We start from the raw sequence: 14,929 nt of genomic DNA, 5'->3' as shown, positions 1-14,929 counted from the left end.
TAAAAAATATTTTTATTTTCGTTTCTACCGAATATTTACTGGCGTATTTTTACGAGCATGTTTGAACAATATGTTCATTGTTCGCGAGTAAAGCTAAAAAAAAAAGTTGTTGCGTCCAATTTCTTTCTCGAAGCCGCGCACAAAACTCATGTACAAACTTTCGTAAAATTAAAAAAAAGACAAAAAAAGAGCAGAATAACAAAGAAAGAAAAGAATAAACGTGCAGAAAAAAAGCGGAACGCAAACAATGAGCGGAAGCTCAACGAAAGTGACTAGACGGCCATCGTTATCTTTTTTTTTTATTATTGACTTTTTGTTTGTTATTGTTTTAACGTCTATTTATTAGCGAATTTCCTTTGCTGTTGATGTCATATTTTAACGCACGATTTTAATCGACTTTTACATTTTTTGAAAAAAAAAACAATTTTTATTAACAAAAGGATGTTTTTTAGCGAAAAAATTCTTGTTTGCTTATTTGTGGCTGGTTGCAGAGTTCAAGAAGTGATTTGAGAAAAAAATTAACTAATTTAATTGAATTTAATTTAAAATTAGAGAAATTTCAATTTTTGACGATTTTAGCTGACATAAATGTAACAGTTCAAAAATATCTAGTTCGGGTACTTCTGAAGGTATTTAAAAAATAAAAATCCATGGAATAGGTACTAAGGGGCCTGTAGATTGATGATTGATGATAAAAATTGATGATTGTCAATAATCAGTCCAAAAAAATTACAAAAATGTTTGAGACCTTTTGAATTTTTTTGTGTTCCCGCGATTTAAATTCAAATTTAGGAATTTTGGTTTTATTGAATCTTAAGTAATCGTAGGTCATTTTGCGCAGAATTTAACAGAGCTTAAGATAAAAATATGAGTTTTATAAAAAAAAAAATTTGGTGGAGCTCAAAATAGGAAAAATTTAGAATAGCAGTCGATATTTTTTTTTAGAGTTTGGAATGGGGCTATAAAAATTTTTGTTGGGTAACGAGTGTTAATTAAGGCTTTCGGTGGTAGAATTTAATCATGTAAGTAACCGGTCTGTGGACATTGTTCTTTTAAAACGGCGGGAATTTGAATGACAAGCTTTGCTAAGAATGCTCAGTTTCCTTTTTCCTTTGTAATTGTACTGACATTACTCTCGTACTAGCTTACGTCTCGTGTGTTCTTAAGTCTAGACACATTTTACAAATTACTTATTGTACTTTACATGATTCAACATTAATTAACTCCAAAAAAAAAAAAATTCTACTAAAATTCTATTCTCTCTTTGTATCAACATTACGGCTCAACTTGTACATTTACAGCAAAAATGGTCCGATTAATTTTTGTAGCAAATTTAATTCCCTACAAAAAAGCCCCTGAGTAATTTTAACGTAACTTTCATTCTTAAAGAGTAATTTCCAAAATATTGAAAAACGAACTTCAAATTTCGCTCATTAATGTTTGCCACCAACATATCTTATTATATATCAAAAATATGACAATAACATATCAGTACTTTTTTATCACAAATTTAATTCTCTACAAAAAAGGTCTCTTTAAATTTTTGTCTATCTCTCATATTTACCGAGTAATTTTCATATCAAATATAAGAAATATTTTGATTAGTTCATTTAATTTTTTTTTTTCATAAAAAAAAAAAAAAGCGAATGAATAAAATTGAAAAAAGATTGCAAGTGTTGTTAGTGTGAATTTAATAGTTTAAATGAATTTGAATCGATTGAAATGGGCGTTGGTGAATGTGAGAAAGTAAAGAGAAAGAAGAAGGGGGTGGCGTAGAGTAGGTGGGGGAGGGGGAAGAGAAAACGGAAATAGAAGTACTAACTTATTTCATTATCCTAGAGGGCATTTCAACTTTTATATATATATGTATAGATATATATGAAACATAAAATTGATGGTAGTAATCAAGTGCAGCTTGTGTGCAAATAATTCCTACTTCAAAATTGACTATTGACTATTTTATTATTTCTGTCTATCAATTATCGCTTTTTTTTTTCGAAACAATTGATCGAGTATTAACTGATTGTCTATTGTTACAGTTAAAAAAGTTTCATTGCTAATTTCGAGTCTACTATTGAATTTATTGCTGTTATTTAAGAATTACCTTCGTGACATTTATGTCACTGACATAAATGTCACGAAGGAAAATCGTCGATATCTAAGCGACTAATTGACGTGGAGTAAAAAAAAAAAATTTGGGTGAAAGCTTAATGTGTGTAGGCAAAAGCTGAGTAGTGACCTAGAGTGAAAAAAATTTTTTTAATCAAAATTTTTAACTTTAAAAAATAAAAATCCGGCGGGAAAAAAAATTTTTTTTGAATTCAAATTTTCCCGGGCTGATAACTTTTGAAGGGGCGGTTTTAGGGAAATTTATAAAGAGACAAAAATTGTAGGCGGGAAAATTTCGATTCGATAAGCATATATGATGTATAGTTATTGTATATATTTGGTGGTATATTTTTAATACAAAATGAAAAGCTTGGAATTGTTCGCTGTTGCGTAATTTACTCGCTACAGAAAATAATAAATTGCGAATCAATTAAACTCTGTTTACATTGTATTAATTAAATTTACCTGAGTACTCTCAATACCAATGACGTCACGTACACAACAAATATTTATGTTTACACTGTATTGCCACCAGAGGCCACTGTAATTTAATTCTGTGTTTACAATCAAGGGCATCTGATTTCACACACGCAATTTAGATTTGTAATTATATATTTCATTAATTTTTAAATTACGATCTCTTACTTTTAATTTAATCGAAAACATTTTTTTTTTCACTTAACTCTGAAATTTTTTTAGCCACTGAATTTTTTTGTTTAACCTATTTAATGAAGTTTAAATACATTAGCCAAGTTGACTAAAGTCTATAGTACTCTCTTGTAATTAGCGCAAAAAAAAAAATTTTTAAATTGTAGAGAATTTTTTTTTTTGAGAGTATGGAAGAAAACGAATATTGAGACATACGAGGGTAAAAAGTCATGATAAAAAAGATGTAAGTGAAGATATTAGGGGTGTGAGTCAGAAGGGGGAGGGGGAGTAGAGGGAGTAAAGGGTTGAGTAGAAAGAAAAGACATGAGGATATTAGACGTCGAACATGCAGAATAGTTTTATGAAATTTTTTTTTACTTTTTTATGCAAATCCAAATTTTATATATATATATATGTAGGGAATTGAATGCTCTTTCAAATGAGTACCCACATGCCATATTTATTATTAATATTTTACAAGATATATATCGAGATCGAAATATATGAGAATATATGTATAAAAGAAATCAAAGTTGAATATAGCATGTGGGTATTCTTTTTGAAGGCCATTTTATTTTTTATCATTTTATATATATATGTATATATATATATATATATATATATATATATATATTTATATATTTATATATTTATATATATATGTATGTAGAGAATTAAATGCCCATTAAAATGAGTACCCACATGCCATATTTATTACAAATATTTTATAAGCGATATTTATATATATATCTAAATATATGTATGTAAGAATTTAGAATAAAATATAGCATCTGGGTATTCATTTTAAAGGGCATTTAATTCCCTGCACAAAAATATATATGTCATGCGTCATATATGTATGTAGTTTTATTTGAGTATCGAGTGACGTCTTTTCAAAAAATAATCTAAATATATTTTTAAATTTATGATAAAATATTTGATTTATGTTAAGAGATAGAAATCATTTTTGTAAAGATTCATACTTCCGATGTAAATTTATCCCTGCATTTTTATTGAATCTGTGATTTTTTTTTTGTCGATTCAAAGATAAAAAAAAAAATTGCGGATGTAGTTAGCGGCAATTTGAATGTTTTAAGACGATTATTGTGTACAGAGATTAATTAGAGACAATTGTTGTTATCTGTTACAGTACACCGATTGGGAACGGCCTAAAGATGGTTACAGATATCAGAAAGCGATTGCTGATATTGTAGGCGATTATTTTTTTATATGTCCGTCCACACTGTTCGCTCAATTGTTTGCTGAACGTGGTATGAAGGTCTACTATTATTTCTTCACACAAGTAAGTACTTTTTTCCATTACCAATAACGTAAACAAAAAAATTAACACTAATAATGTAAATCGAACTCCAATATCGCGTGCCATCGATTTTCAAAAATTGACTGTCTTTGAATCTTTGAATTCAAATTCCATCCAAACCATTAGAGATACGAAAAAAAAGACAAAAACTTTTTTATAGGGAATTAAATTTCCTATAAAAAAAGTTCTGAGAGTTTGTTGCCTAACTCTGATAGTTTACGAGAAATTTTGATTTGAATTCTAAAAGTGTTCGATGATAAAAAAAAAAAAAGGAGTAGTTTTTATGAAGCGCGACAGCTTCTGTACAACTTTTTTATCTCTATTATCACACTATTACTATCATTATTATTTTTATATTATCTATTTTTATTCTATCTCACGGCTACATTTCAAACGCTTACTTTTTTATAAAAGTTTACACTACGCGCGCTTGCGCTTATTCTGTAAACATCAACATTTATATATTATATATATGTCTATTAACTCTATTTACTCTAGAGGAATCTTGTTACGTACGCAAATAAAACAGTTCAACTTTTATGAAAAATTTTTTTTTTTTTTGGAAATTGAAAAAAAAAATTACTTTAGTGATTAAATCACTGATTCTTTACCGAGTAATTCATTCAACTGTAACAAGAAAAAAATTCATGACTAATTTATGAAATTCTCTGAAGTTTTCCTTTGATATATTTAAAAAAAAAATGAAGTAAAGTAAATTAATTATTAAACAAGAGATAAAGCTGAAGCTTACAAGGTAATTATTCTTTTCATTCCGATTTGTGTAAACGGAAGAAATTTTTTATTAATATTGAGATACTAGATTCGTGAAAAATTTTTTTAATTAAATAAAATTAATAAATTAACATTTATTATTACCGAATTTTTAAAATTAATTTTTTTGATTATCAATTACTAGTGAATTTTTTTTTGAATCCTCATTAATAACCAAAATTTTTAATTCCCGAAAATAATTTTTTTCTAATTTATTTCTTCAATATTGAAATTGAAAAGTACTAGAAATTTTGAAAAATCAATTTTTTTCTTTACCACTACCCTCCCCTATTTTACTTACCATAGCAACGCTCCTTACTATCGTCGGTAGTCATAGCAGCACTTCCCACTACCATTAGCTGTCCTAGCAACGCTTCGCACTACCATTAGTTACCATAGTAACGCCCCCCACTACCATTAGTTACCATAGCAACGCTCCCCACTACTGTTGGTTACCATAGAAACGCTCCCCACTACTGTTAGTTACCATAGCAACGCTCCCCGCTACTGTTAGTTACCATAGAAACGCCCCCCACTACCATTAGTTACCATAGCAACGCCCCCCACTACCATTAGTTACCATAGCAACGCTCCCCACTACTGTTAGTTACCATAGAAACACCCCCCACTACCATTAGTTACCATAGCAACGCTCCCCGCTACTGTTAGTTACCATAGAAACGCCCCCCCCCACCCCGCTATTGTCAGTTGCCATAGCAACGCTCCCTACTATCGTCAGTAGTCATAGCAACGCTCCCTACTACCATTAGTTACCATAGCAACGTTCCCCACTACCGTTAATTACCATAGCAACGCTCCCCGTTTACACTCTACCCCCACTCCGACTACCATAGCAACTGTACCTCATAAAAAAAATTATTTTACTCATTTTTTTTTTTTTCATTTCTTCATCCAATAAAAAAAATTTTTGTCTCCCACCCTTACTCCCCACTACTTCACTTACCCTAGCGACGACCCCACTTCATTTGGACTCCCACTAGGTCTACTGTAGCGACTGTTTTCCACAAAAAAAAAAATTTTGTTCTAACTTTTTTTTTTTTTTATAAAGTAAACGAGTAATTAACAAACTAGATAATTTATCAAGTGCACGAGAAAATTAAAAAGGTTTTAAAATTATGACGATGATGAGGTTGCTTTGCGGTAAAATGTAACATATATTTATGTATAATGAGGTAAAGTAATAGATGGTTAAAGTATAAAATGAGGACAGAGATAGAGGTAAAGACAAAGAGGGAAAATGTCATTACTCATAAATGTCAAGTTAAATCTTGTAAGACCGCGACCAAATCGCGGATTTTCTTACTGGCTTTCAGTCCTTCTTTGTGTTAAAGCTTTTGCTGTCGAGTTATCTTGTCTTTAAATTTATCATCCACGGCAGACACTTTCAACCGATTCACTTAAGTAATATTGTTATTTTATTTATTATTTTACTCGTCTAATTTTTGTTGTTTATTTCAAACATTTATTTTAATTATTGCGTTACAAGATTTTATTCAATTATTTTGAGTAATTGCTCAGAAGATTTATGGAGGTTATTATACACCATTTTGCTGTAATTAAATGTTCTTAAACCTCCATCCATCAATTTACAAAAGTCTATATATATATATACATACATATATATTATTTATGAACACTAGAACCACGAGAAAGAAAGTCAGCTTGTAATTACTGTAGTTAATTACTAAACTATTGAACTTACGTGAAAATGTGTAGAGATCTTTTTTGTAGAAAATTTAATTTACTAAAAATAAATATTCATTACGTTTTTTCATAAATTTGATAGTTACTGAGTTATTATGATTATTAAATAATTTTTAAAAATTTTACGACAGAAAAAAATGATTTCCTGGCTCAAGAAAATTTTCGTTTTCAATTTATCGGAACTTTGAGCCGAAACTCGAAAAAATTGAAAATTTTCTAAGGTGGAAAAAATACTAACGTTCTGATGACTGAAAAATACTAAAAATTACACGGAAAAAAATAATCGGTAGCAGCTACTAATTAACGATCGGTAGCTACTACCGATTACTTTTTGGTAGCAGCTACCAATTATTTCGGTATCCGATACCACAATAATTGGTAGCTGCAATCGAACAATTTTCGGTAGCTGCTACCAATTATTTCGGTAGCTACCAACAGTTATTTCAGTAGCTGCAACTGATTATTTCAGTAGCTGCCACCGTTTATTTCGGTAGCTGCGACCAATTATTTCGGTAGCTGCAACCGATTATTTCAGTAGCTGCCACCGGTTATTTCGGTAGCTGTTACTCATTACTTCGGTAGCTGCCAGCGATTATTTCAGTAGCTGCCACCGTTTATTTCGGTAGCTGCGACCAATTATTTCGGTAGCTGCAACCGATTATTTCAGTAGCTACCACCGGTTATTTCGGTAGCTGTTACTCATTATTTCGGTAGCTGTTACTGATTATTTCGGTAGCTGTTACCGATTATTTTGGTAGCTGATACCGATTATTTTGGTAGCTGCAACCAGTTATTTCGGTAGCTGCCACCAGTTATTCCAGTAGCTGTTACCGATTATTTTTTTCCGTGCAAAATGATAATAACTTTAATTCTAGAAATAATAATAAAATTCAACGGTAACTTTTCCTGTAAAAGAAAAAAATTTTTTTAATAAAAACTCAGTATCTAAAGGAATTTTAATAACATGAGTAAATATAATTATTATTTAAGTTTAACAAAACGCAAAGAAGCATAGAGAGTTTAAAAGAAAAATGAGTGACTGCGTAATATTAAATTCACCCGCTAAATGCAAAGGAATAACTTTTTATCCACATGAGATGAAATAAAAAAAGAAAATTGAAATTCTCTAAAAAAAACTTTTTCGCGGTTTACTGAGATCCCAAAGCTATTGAAGTTATACATATATACTTCATATATATGTATATGAGATATATGTTACGGAAAGTTTTGAATGGATACCAAGATTTTGAGCCAACACTTGAATACTTCAAAGTTTTAATTTAAATACCGACTTTAATTGTCCATTTTAGTTATTCTAGTTCTGGTTATATTTCCTTATATATGTATATGTATATGAAGGTATATATTTAACGACACCTCATGGTATTCAAATAAACCACAAATACCTCAAAAGTTATTAAATGATTAATTACTAAAAATTTTTACCCTAAAGATTTTTTTTCATCCGTAAATTCTTATTCATTAAAAAGTTTTTGACTTAAAATATAAATTACGCGGTAACTATCAGAACTATGTTAAAAGTCATAAATACTTATTTTGTGCGAAATTTAATTTACTACAAAATTGTTCCTGTACATTTTTTTTATATCTGCAATAGCTTTTACAGAATTTGAAGTTTTTTAATGGAAAATAATTTTTTTTTTCATATATTTATATTAATCTGCACAGAAAAGTATGAGAAAATTTTTTTTACATAAAATTTAATGGCTCAAGTGATTGCGCGTTTAATACCGAGTAAAATGACCTGATACAACCCCCATTTTTTTCAAAAAATCCAGTAAAAAAAAGAATTATCAAAAATTAAATTTTTGAATTTTGAATTTTCCCGCCAAAATTTAAATTTTCCCGCGAAAATTTTTTTTCAAATTTCTAGCTCATTGACATTCTCCCCAGCTCCTTCCCCACTTTTTTAGCTTCCAAAAAAAGTCTATGGCGCTGATAAATGATCCGCGGACTTAATCCGCGGATCCGCGAAAAAAAAAAGAATGTATTATTATCATTATTTATTATTTATTCATGAGTGTCTGAAGCTCTTATCTGAGCGAAAGTAACACTTGTCGGCACCCTCCAAACAAGTAGAAAAAAAAAAAAAGGAATAGTTGAAGGCATAAAATAGGCGATTATTAATAGTGAGACATAAAAAAGTATATAAAAGTGTAACTATGGGTAAGAAAATTTTCATATCATAACAGGGACATAATATACGATGTATTTAATGTGCACGGGTAGCACACGTGGGCTTATAAACAGTATAGTCATAAATTACGCGGTATCTTGTTAGAACGCGAGTGGTTTCGCTGACAAGAAATCCAGATATTTCTGCTAGAATTGTGTTTCTGGGCAATAACTTGCTATAAATTTAAGTCTCGCTGTGCCAGTGTGTCAGACTGCTGGGTGCATATGTTATTTTCAGAGAAGGGGGAGGGAGAAAATTTTCAGAGCGGAATATTTTAGTCGAGCAAAAAAACGTCGACCCCGTGGGCCAAGCCTCAGATCTTCCCGCCGTAATTAATAAAATTGCGAGAATTAAAATAATTAAAAAAATTTATATAACTGTAATGCCATTTTTCGAGAGAGTATTTCGATGAAAATGATAAACATATATTTTTTTAAATAAGAAATTCAAAGCCCTTTAAAACGAGTACCCACATGACATACTTATTTTTTATTAATATATGAGATAAACATATATTTTCATACATTTAAAATAAAATATATGTACATCTTTTGGAATTTTAAAAATAAGTATACCATGTTGGTACTCATTCTAAAGGTCGTTAAATTTTCTCTCAAAATATATATATTATATATGTATATATATATGTATGAAAAAAAATTTTAAAAGAAGTATATGATGTTGGTACTCATTTGAAAGCATATTAAATTTTCTACACATATATGTATATATATATATGTATACAAAAGGTGGTCATACCCGTAATTACCCGTATCAGTAACAGTAACATTCTCAAAGTTAGATAATTCCCTTTAAACCGAGTTTAGAATTTCCTTAACCCGCCGAAGCCTTCAGGCCTTTACTCACCCGCTACTTACTCTAATCTTATTCTCCCCCTAACCCTTCCCCACCTCACCTATTCACCCTATCCATAAACTTAATGGCACCCATTCACGCACTTATCGCTGCTCATTTAATTTAATTATCAAATCAAATCTATAAATAATTTTACAAATAAACAAATTTATTTTACGCGACTGCGTAAAATTCAAAATTCTTTTAAAAAAAAAATGTTTTAATATCAAGATCACTGTTATCTTGATGCTGGTACTCGAAATCTATAATCTGGACTTGAGTTATTTTATTTAGCTGTAGAAAATTCCAGGGCTCGGTTGCTTACGCGATCGCGTATCGCGGGACGCGGGGAAATTTCTCGTGGAACACGAGACCGAATTCTGATAAAAATCTTAAGGACAAAGTTTGCCCTAAGGATTATTATTGTCTATTGGATTGGGGGAAAATTTATAACTGGATTTGTGTTGCCTAAGTTTTATTTTTTTTTTTTTTCTTACGTTCAGGGCCGCGGAAAAGGGAGTGAAGGGGGAAAGGAATTGGTGGTTTGTTAGTGAGTCGTTTTAATGGGGAATCGATCGAGGGTATAATTTAGGGGAAAGAATTTTTTTTAGGGTTTAATTTGGGGTGGGGGTTCTAGGGTATTTAATCCCCAGTAAAATGATGTATAATAATAATTATTTTTATGAACCGGAAGTGGAGAAAAATTACACTTCCAAGGCGCGGAATTGGAAACTTAATTTTTGGAATTTTTGAACTTTTTCGATCGGAAGAGATTTTGGGGATGAAATAAATTTTTTAGAAAAAAAAGTTTCAGGCGAAAGTTGTAGAGAATTTAATGACGAGTAAATTCATGTATGACAATAATAATTTTTATGAACCGGAAGTGGAAAAAAATAAAATTTCCAAGGCGCGTAATTGGAGATTTAATTTTTTGAATTTTTGAATTTTAGGGATCGGAGGAGATTTTGGGGATGAAATTAATTTTTTAGAAAAAAAAGTTTCAGAGGAAAGTTGTAGAGAATTTAATGACGAGTGAATTCATGTATGACAATAATAATTTTTATGAACCGGAAGTAGAGAAAAATGAAATTTCCAAGGCGCGGAATTGGTGACTTTATTTTTTGAATTTTTGAATTTTATGATCGGAGGAGATTTTGGGGATGAAATAAATTTTTTAGAAAAAAAAGTTTTAGACGAAAGTTGTAGAGAATTTAATGACGAGTAAATTCATGTATGACAATAATTATTTTTATGAACCGGAACTGGAGAAAAATTACATTTTCAAGGCGCGGAATTGGAGACTTAATTTTTTGAATTTTTGAACTTTTTCGATCGGAAGAGATTTTGGGGATGAAATAAATTTTTTTGAAAAAAAAGTTTCGGACGAAAGTTGTAGAGAATTTAATGACGAGTAATCTTATGTATGACAATAATGATTTTCATGAACCGGAAGTGGAGAAAAATAAAATTTCCAAGGCGCGGAATTGGAGACTTAATTTTTTGAATTTTTGAATTTTATGGATCGGAGGAGATTTTGGTGATGAAATAAATTTTTTAGAAAAAAAAGTTTCGGGCGAAAGTTGTAGAGAATTTAATGACGAGTAAATTCATGTCTGACAATAATAATTTTTATAAACCGGAAGTGGATAAAAATAAAATTTCCAAGGCGCGGAATTGGAGTCTATTTTTGGAATTTTTGAATTTTATGGATCGGAGGAGATTTTGGGGATGAAATAAATTTTTTAGAAAAAAAAGTTTTAGACGAAAGTTGTAGAGAATTTAATGACGAGTAAATTTATGTATGACAATGATGACTTTTATCAACCGGAAGTAGAGAAAAATAAAATTGCCAAGGCGCGGAATTAGAGACTTAATTTTTTGAATTTTTTGGATCGGAGGAGATTCTGGGGATGAACTAAATTTTTTTGAAAAAAAAGTTCCAGGCGAAAGTTGTAGAGAATTTAATGACGAGTAGAATCATGTATAACAATAATAATTTTTATGAACCGGAAGTGGTGAAAAATAAAATTTCCAAGGCGCGGAATTGGAGTCTGTTTTTTGAATTTTTGAACTTTTTGGATCGGAGGAGATTTTGGGGATGAAATAAATTTTTTATAAAAAAAAATTTCAGACAAAAGTTGTAGAGAATTTAATAACGAGCAGAATGACGTATGATTATAATATTTATGCTGAAACGGAAGGCAAAGAAAGAGGAGATTTCTACAATAATAAATAAATAAATAAGTAAATTATATATTTTAATGAGTTAATTAAACTTTCGTTTATAATTCTAATGAAATATTTAATTACCTCCTGAAAGCTTGATAATATAATGAAATTCTCGCTATCAAGCGGTCAAATAAAAGCATCCATTTAAAGTTTGTGGCTTTGTGCCCGCATGTGAATTTTAACTTCAATACTTTCCACCCTCTCCCCACTTGCAACCACCCACCCACACACATACCTATATATTTATATATATTTATCATTGTTTGCTATCATGAGTATGTACGCTCATTACAGAACAATAGAAAAATATTCAAATAATTTAAAAAAAAATAAATTGCGGTCAACTTTTTTTCTGAATTATTATTATTATTAATTTCAGTATAGATCGAAGAATATCTACATATATATCTATATATATGAGAATTTTTTCAAGATGATAATTTTCTATCTCAATTTATTTTTTTCTACTTAATGCTCAAAGAAAATTATTTTTTATAATTCAATTATTTATAAAGAAAAATTTTTCAATTTATATAATACATATATATATATATATTTATATGTTTGTTTAGATACTCAAGAGAGAAGGATTGATCCTTCTTTAAGGCGAATTCTTGAATTTTATTCCACGTCTCGCTTTTATCTTTTCAACCCGGTAGTGATAAAAAAAATATATAAAATAAAATAGAAATATTGGCTTCTTTAGAAATGTGCACTAAAAATAAAAATAAATTAAATGAGATAAAAAAATAAAATATATATATATATATACATATATATAAATATATATATTTTATTACATAAATGAATGAGGATTCAAATTCTCTTTAAAATGAGTATCCACACGACGTATATATTTTTGATAATTTTTTATTCATATATATGTCAGGATATATGTATCAAATAAATATATAAAAATAAATATACCGTGTTGGTACTCATTTCAGAGCTTATAAAATTTTCTACACTTTTATATATAAATATATGTATATATATGTATATTTTTTTTTTTTTTTGTATAGAAAACTAAAAAAAAAATTGTTTTATGTTACAGAGATCGAGCACGAATTTGTGGGGTAAATGGATGGGTGTAGTACACGGCGATGAAGTTGAATATGTATTTGGACACCCATTAAATACGTCACTAAAATATACTGACAAAGAACGCGAGTTGTCAATGAAAATAATTTCAGCATTTTCAAATTTCGCTTTCACTGGGTAAGTTATTTATCTATATCACGATATTACATCCAAACTATCGCACTTACACCAAAATTATCTCAGTAATTTTCTATAGGAAATTAAATTTTCTACAAAAAAGTATTCAATAAATTTTTTCCTAAACCCAATACTTGAGTCAGAAAATTAAATTTTTTAAATTTCAAATTCAAAATCCTGAATTTCACGAAATCAAATTGATTATTTATCTTTTTGTTCAAATATCTACTGAACTATCAAAGATATCGAAAATATATATGAGTACAAATTTGTAGATAATTTTGTGGTCTACAAAAAAGGTATAAATAAATTTTTTTGTAAAAGTGATATTTAGGAAGTTACATTAATTTTGAGCAGCAAAAAATAATATTTACTTTTTATGATAAAAAAAAAATAATATATTAAAGTCTTTAAAGAGATATAACCAGGCAAAAAAAAATATGTGTAGTATAGTGTTATAGGGGATATAAGATGAACCGTAGACACGTTATTTTAAAGATAAAAAACCAACCCTCGACTCGAGTCTTAACAGTTTATATTTACCTAGTATCTTTACTAGGGTTCACGTTCTTCTTTTATTACATTCGTATATTTTTTTTTTCTTATATATAATGTAGATAAAAATTTTATATAAATAAATAACATATATATATTTATACGAAACAAAAATTACTTATCAGAAATTTAAAAAAAATTGAATTTTTTTTAGTTTGAATTTGAAAATTTCGCGGACTTTTAAAATAATTTTTGAGTTCAGGAAAAATAAAAGTTAGTTGTAGTGTAAAAAATTGTGCAATAATATTTATTTGTGGAAAGAAAAAATGAAAAAAAAAACCACAAATAAACAAATGAATTTTTTTTTACTTTTTCCGCACGTAAAATCAATAAAAAGTACTAAAAGACACCTGAGTTAATACTACGTGACTCTGAGCTGATGTCTTACTAGAACGTGTACTCTGTCAAGAGACAAGTGTACCAATTGCACGTTTTTTCCCAATCGTTAGAAAAAAAAAAATTTTTATATCTACGAATTTGCAAGAAAAAGTTTGAGAGAAAAAATGTACGTACACTAGGATCGGCGTTTGTGGAAAAAATTTTTTGTTTTAATTTCAAGCTCAATTAGTACTGCGACCTAGACCTTGAAATCCCGATTAAAATGAGTACCCACACGTTATTTTAATAAATATCTCTTAGGTATGAAAAGTTGATTAATAATATATTAATCAATTAATCAATTGATGACCAATTCATAACATAGTCAAGTGGGTACTTATATAAGTCGCAATTTTTCCCTATACAAGAATATCTTACTCTTCATTGAATGAAAAAATTTAACTTGTAAAAGAATTGCTGCATATAATTAATTGATTAAATATTTTGATGAAAAAATTTTTGCTCAAATGTTTTCCAAATGACTCGCGACCTAGATCATTTTATCCTGATTAAGATGAGTACCCACACTACACTAGAATAAAAACTTCTTAAGTGCGCAAAGTTCATTAATATTATATTAATCAATTAATCAATTAATGACCATTTAGAAATATAGTCATGTGGGTACTTATTGAACTCGTCCCTTCACGTACTAGTCAAAGGTCCCACTAATATTTCTCACAAAAATTACTGTCTACCTTTGTAATAAAAAAACGATACTTTTAATTAAAATATCCCGTCAGGGTCCATAGCCTAGTAATTTCTTAACTTATTAATTTAATATCAAACATTATCAGTCTTTTATTGCAATGTTTAATATCAAAACAAAATAATTAAATAAAAAAGCTTAATATATTAATATTACTTCATTATTTAATTACGTCTTGTATGTTCACACTTTGCCAATGTATGAAATATATTTG

The 14,929-nt window shown here is 28.9% G+C and overlaps 1 protein-coding gene across 1 annotated transcript in view; it reads left to right on the top strand.

Moving 5' to 3' along the window:
- Positions 1-14,929, top strand: part of LOC130666495 (acetylcholinesterase-like) — a 66,217-nt gene that overhangs the window by 38,293 nt on the left and 12,995 nt on the right. Inside the window, exons 3-4 of the mRNA XM_057467540.1 lie at positions 3,908-4,060; positions 12,910-13,073. Of these exons, the coding sequence (XP_057323523.1) occupies positions 3,908-4,060; positions 12,910-13,073 (317 nt within the window). The remainder of the gene's footprint in view (positions 1-3,907; positions 4,061-12,909; positions 13,074-14,929) is intronic.

The sequence above is a fragment of the Microplitis mediator genome, chromosome 1 (assembly GCF_029852145.1).
Source record: "Microplitis mediator isolate UGA2020A chromosome 1, iyMicMedi2.1, whole genome shotgun sequence".
Classification (NCBI taxonomy): domain Eukaryota; kingdom Metazoa; phylum Arthropoda; class Insecta; order Hymenoptera; family Braconidae; genus Microplitis; species Microplitis mediator.
The sequence above is the reverse complement of the archived record's forward strand: the minus strand, read 5'-3'. Positions and strand labels throughout refer to the sequence as shown.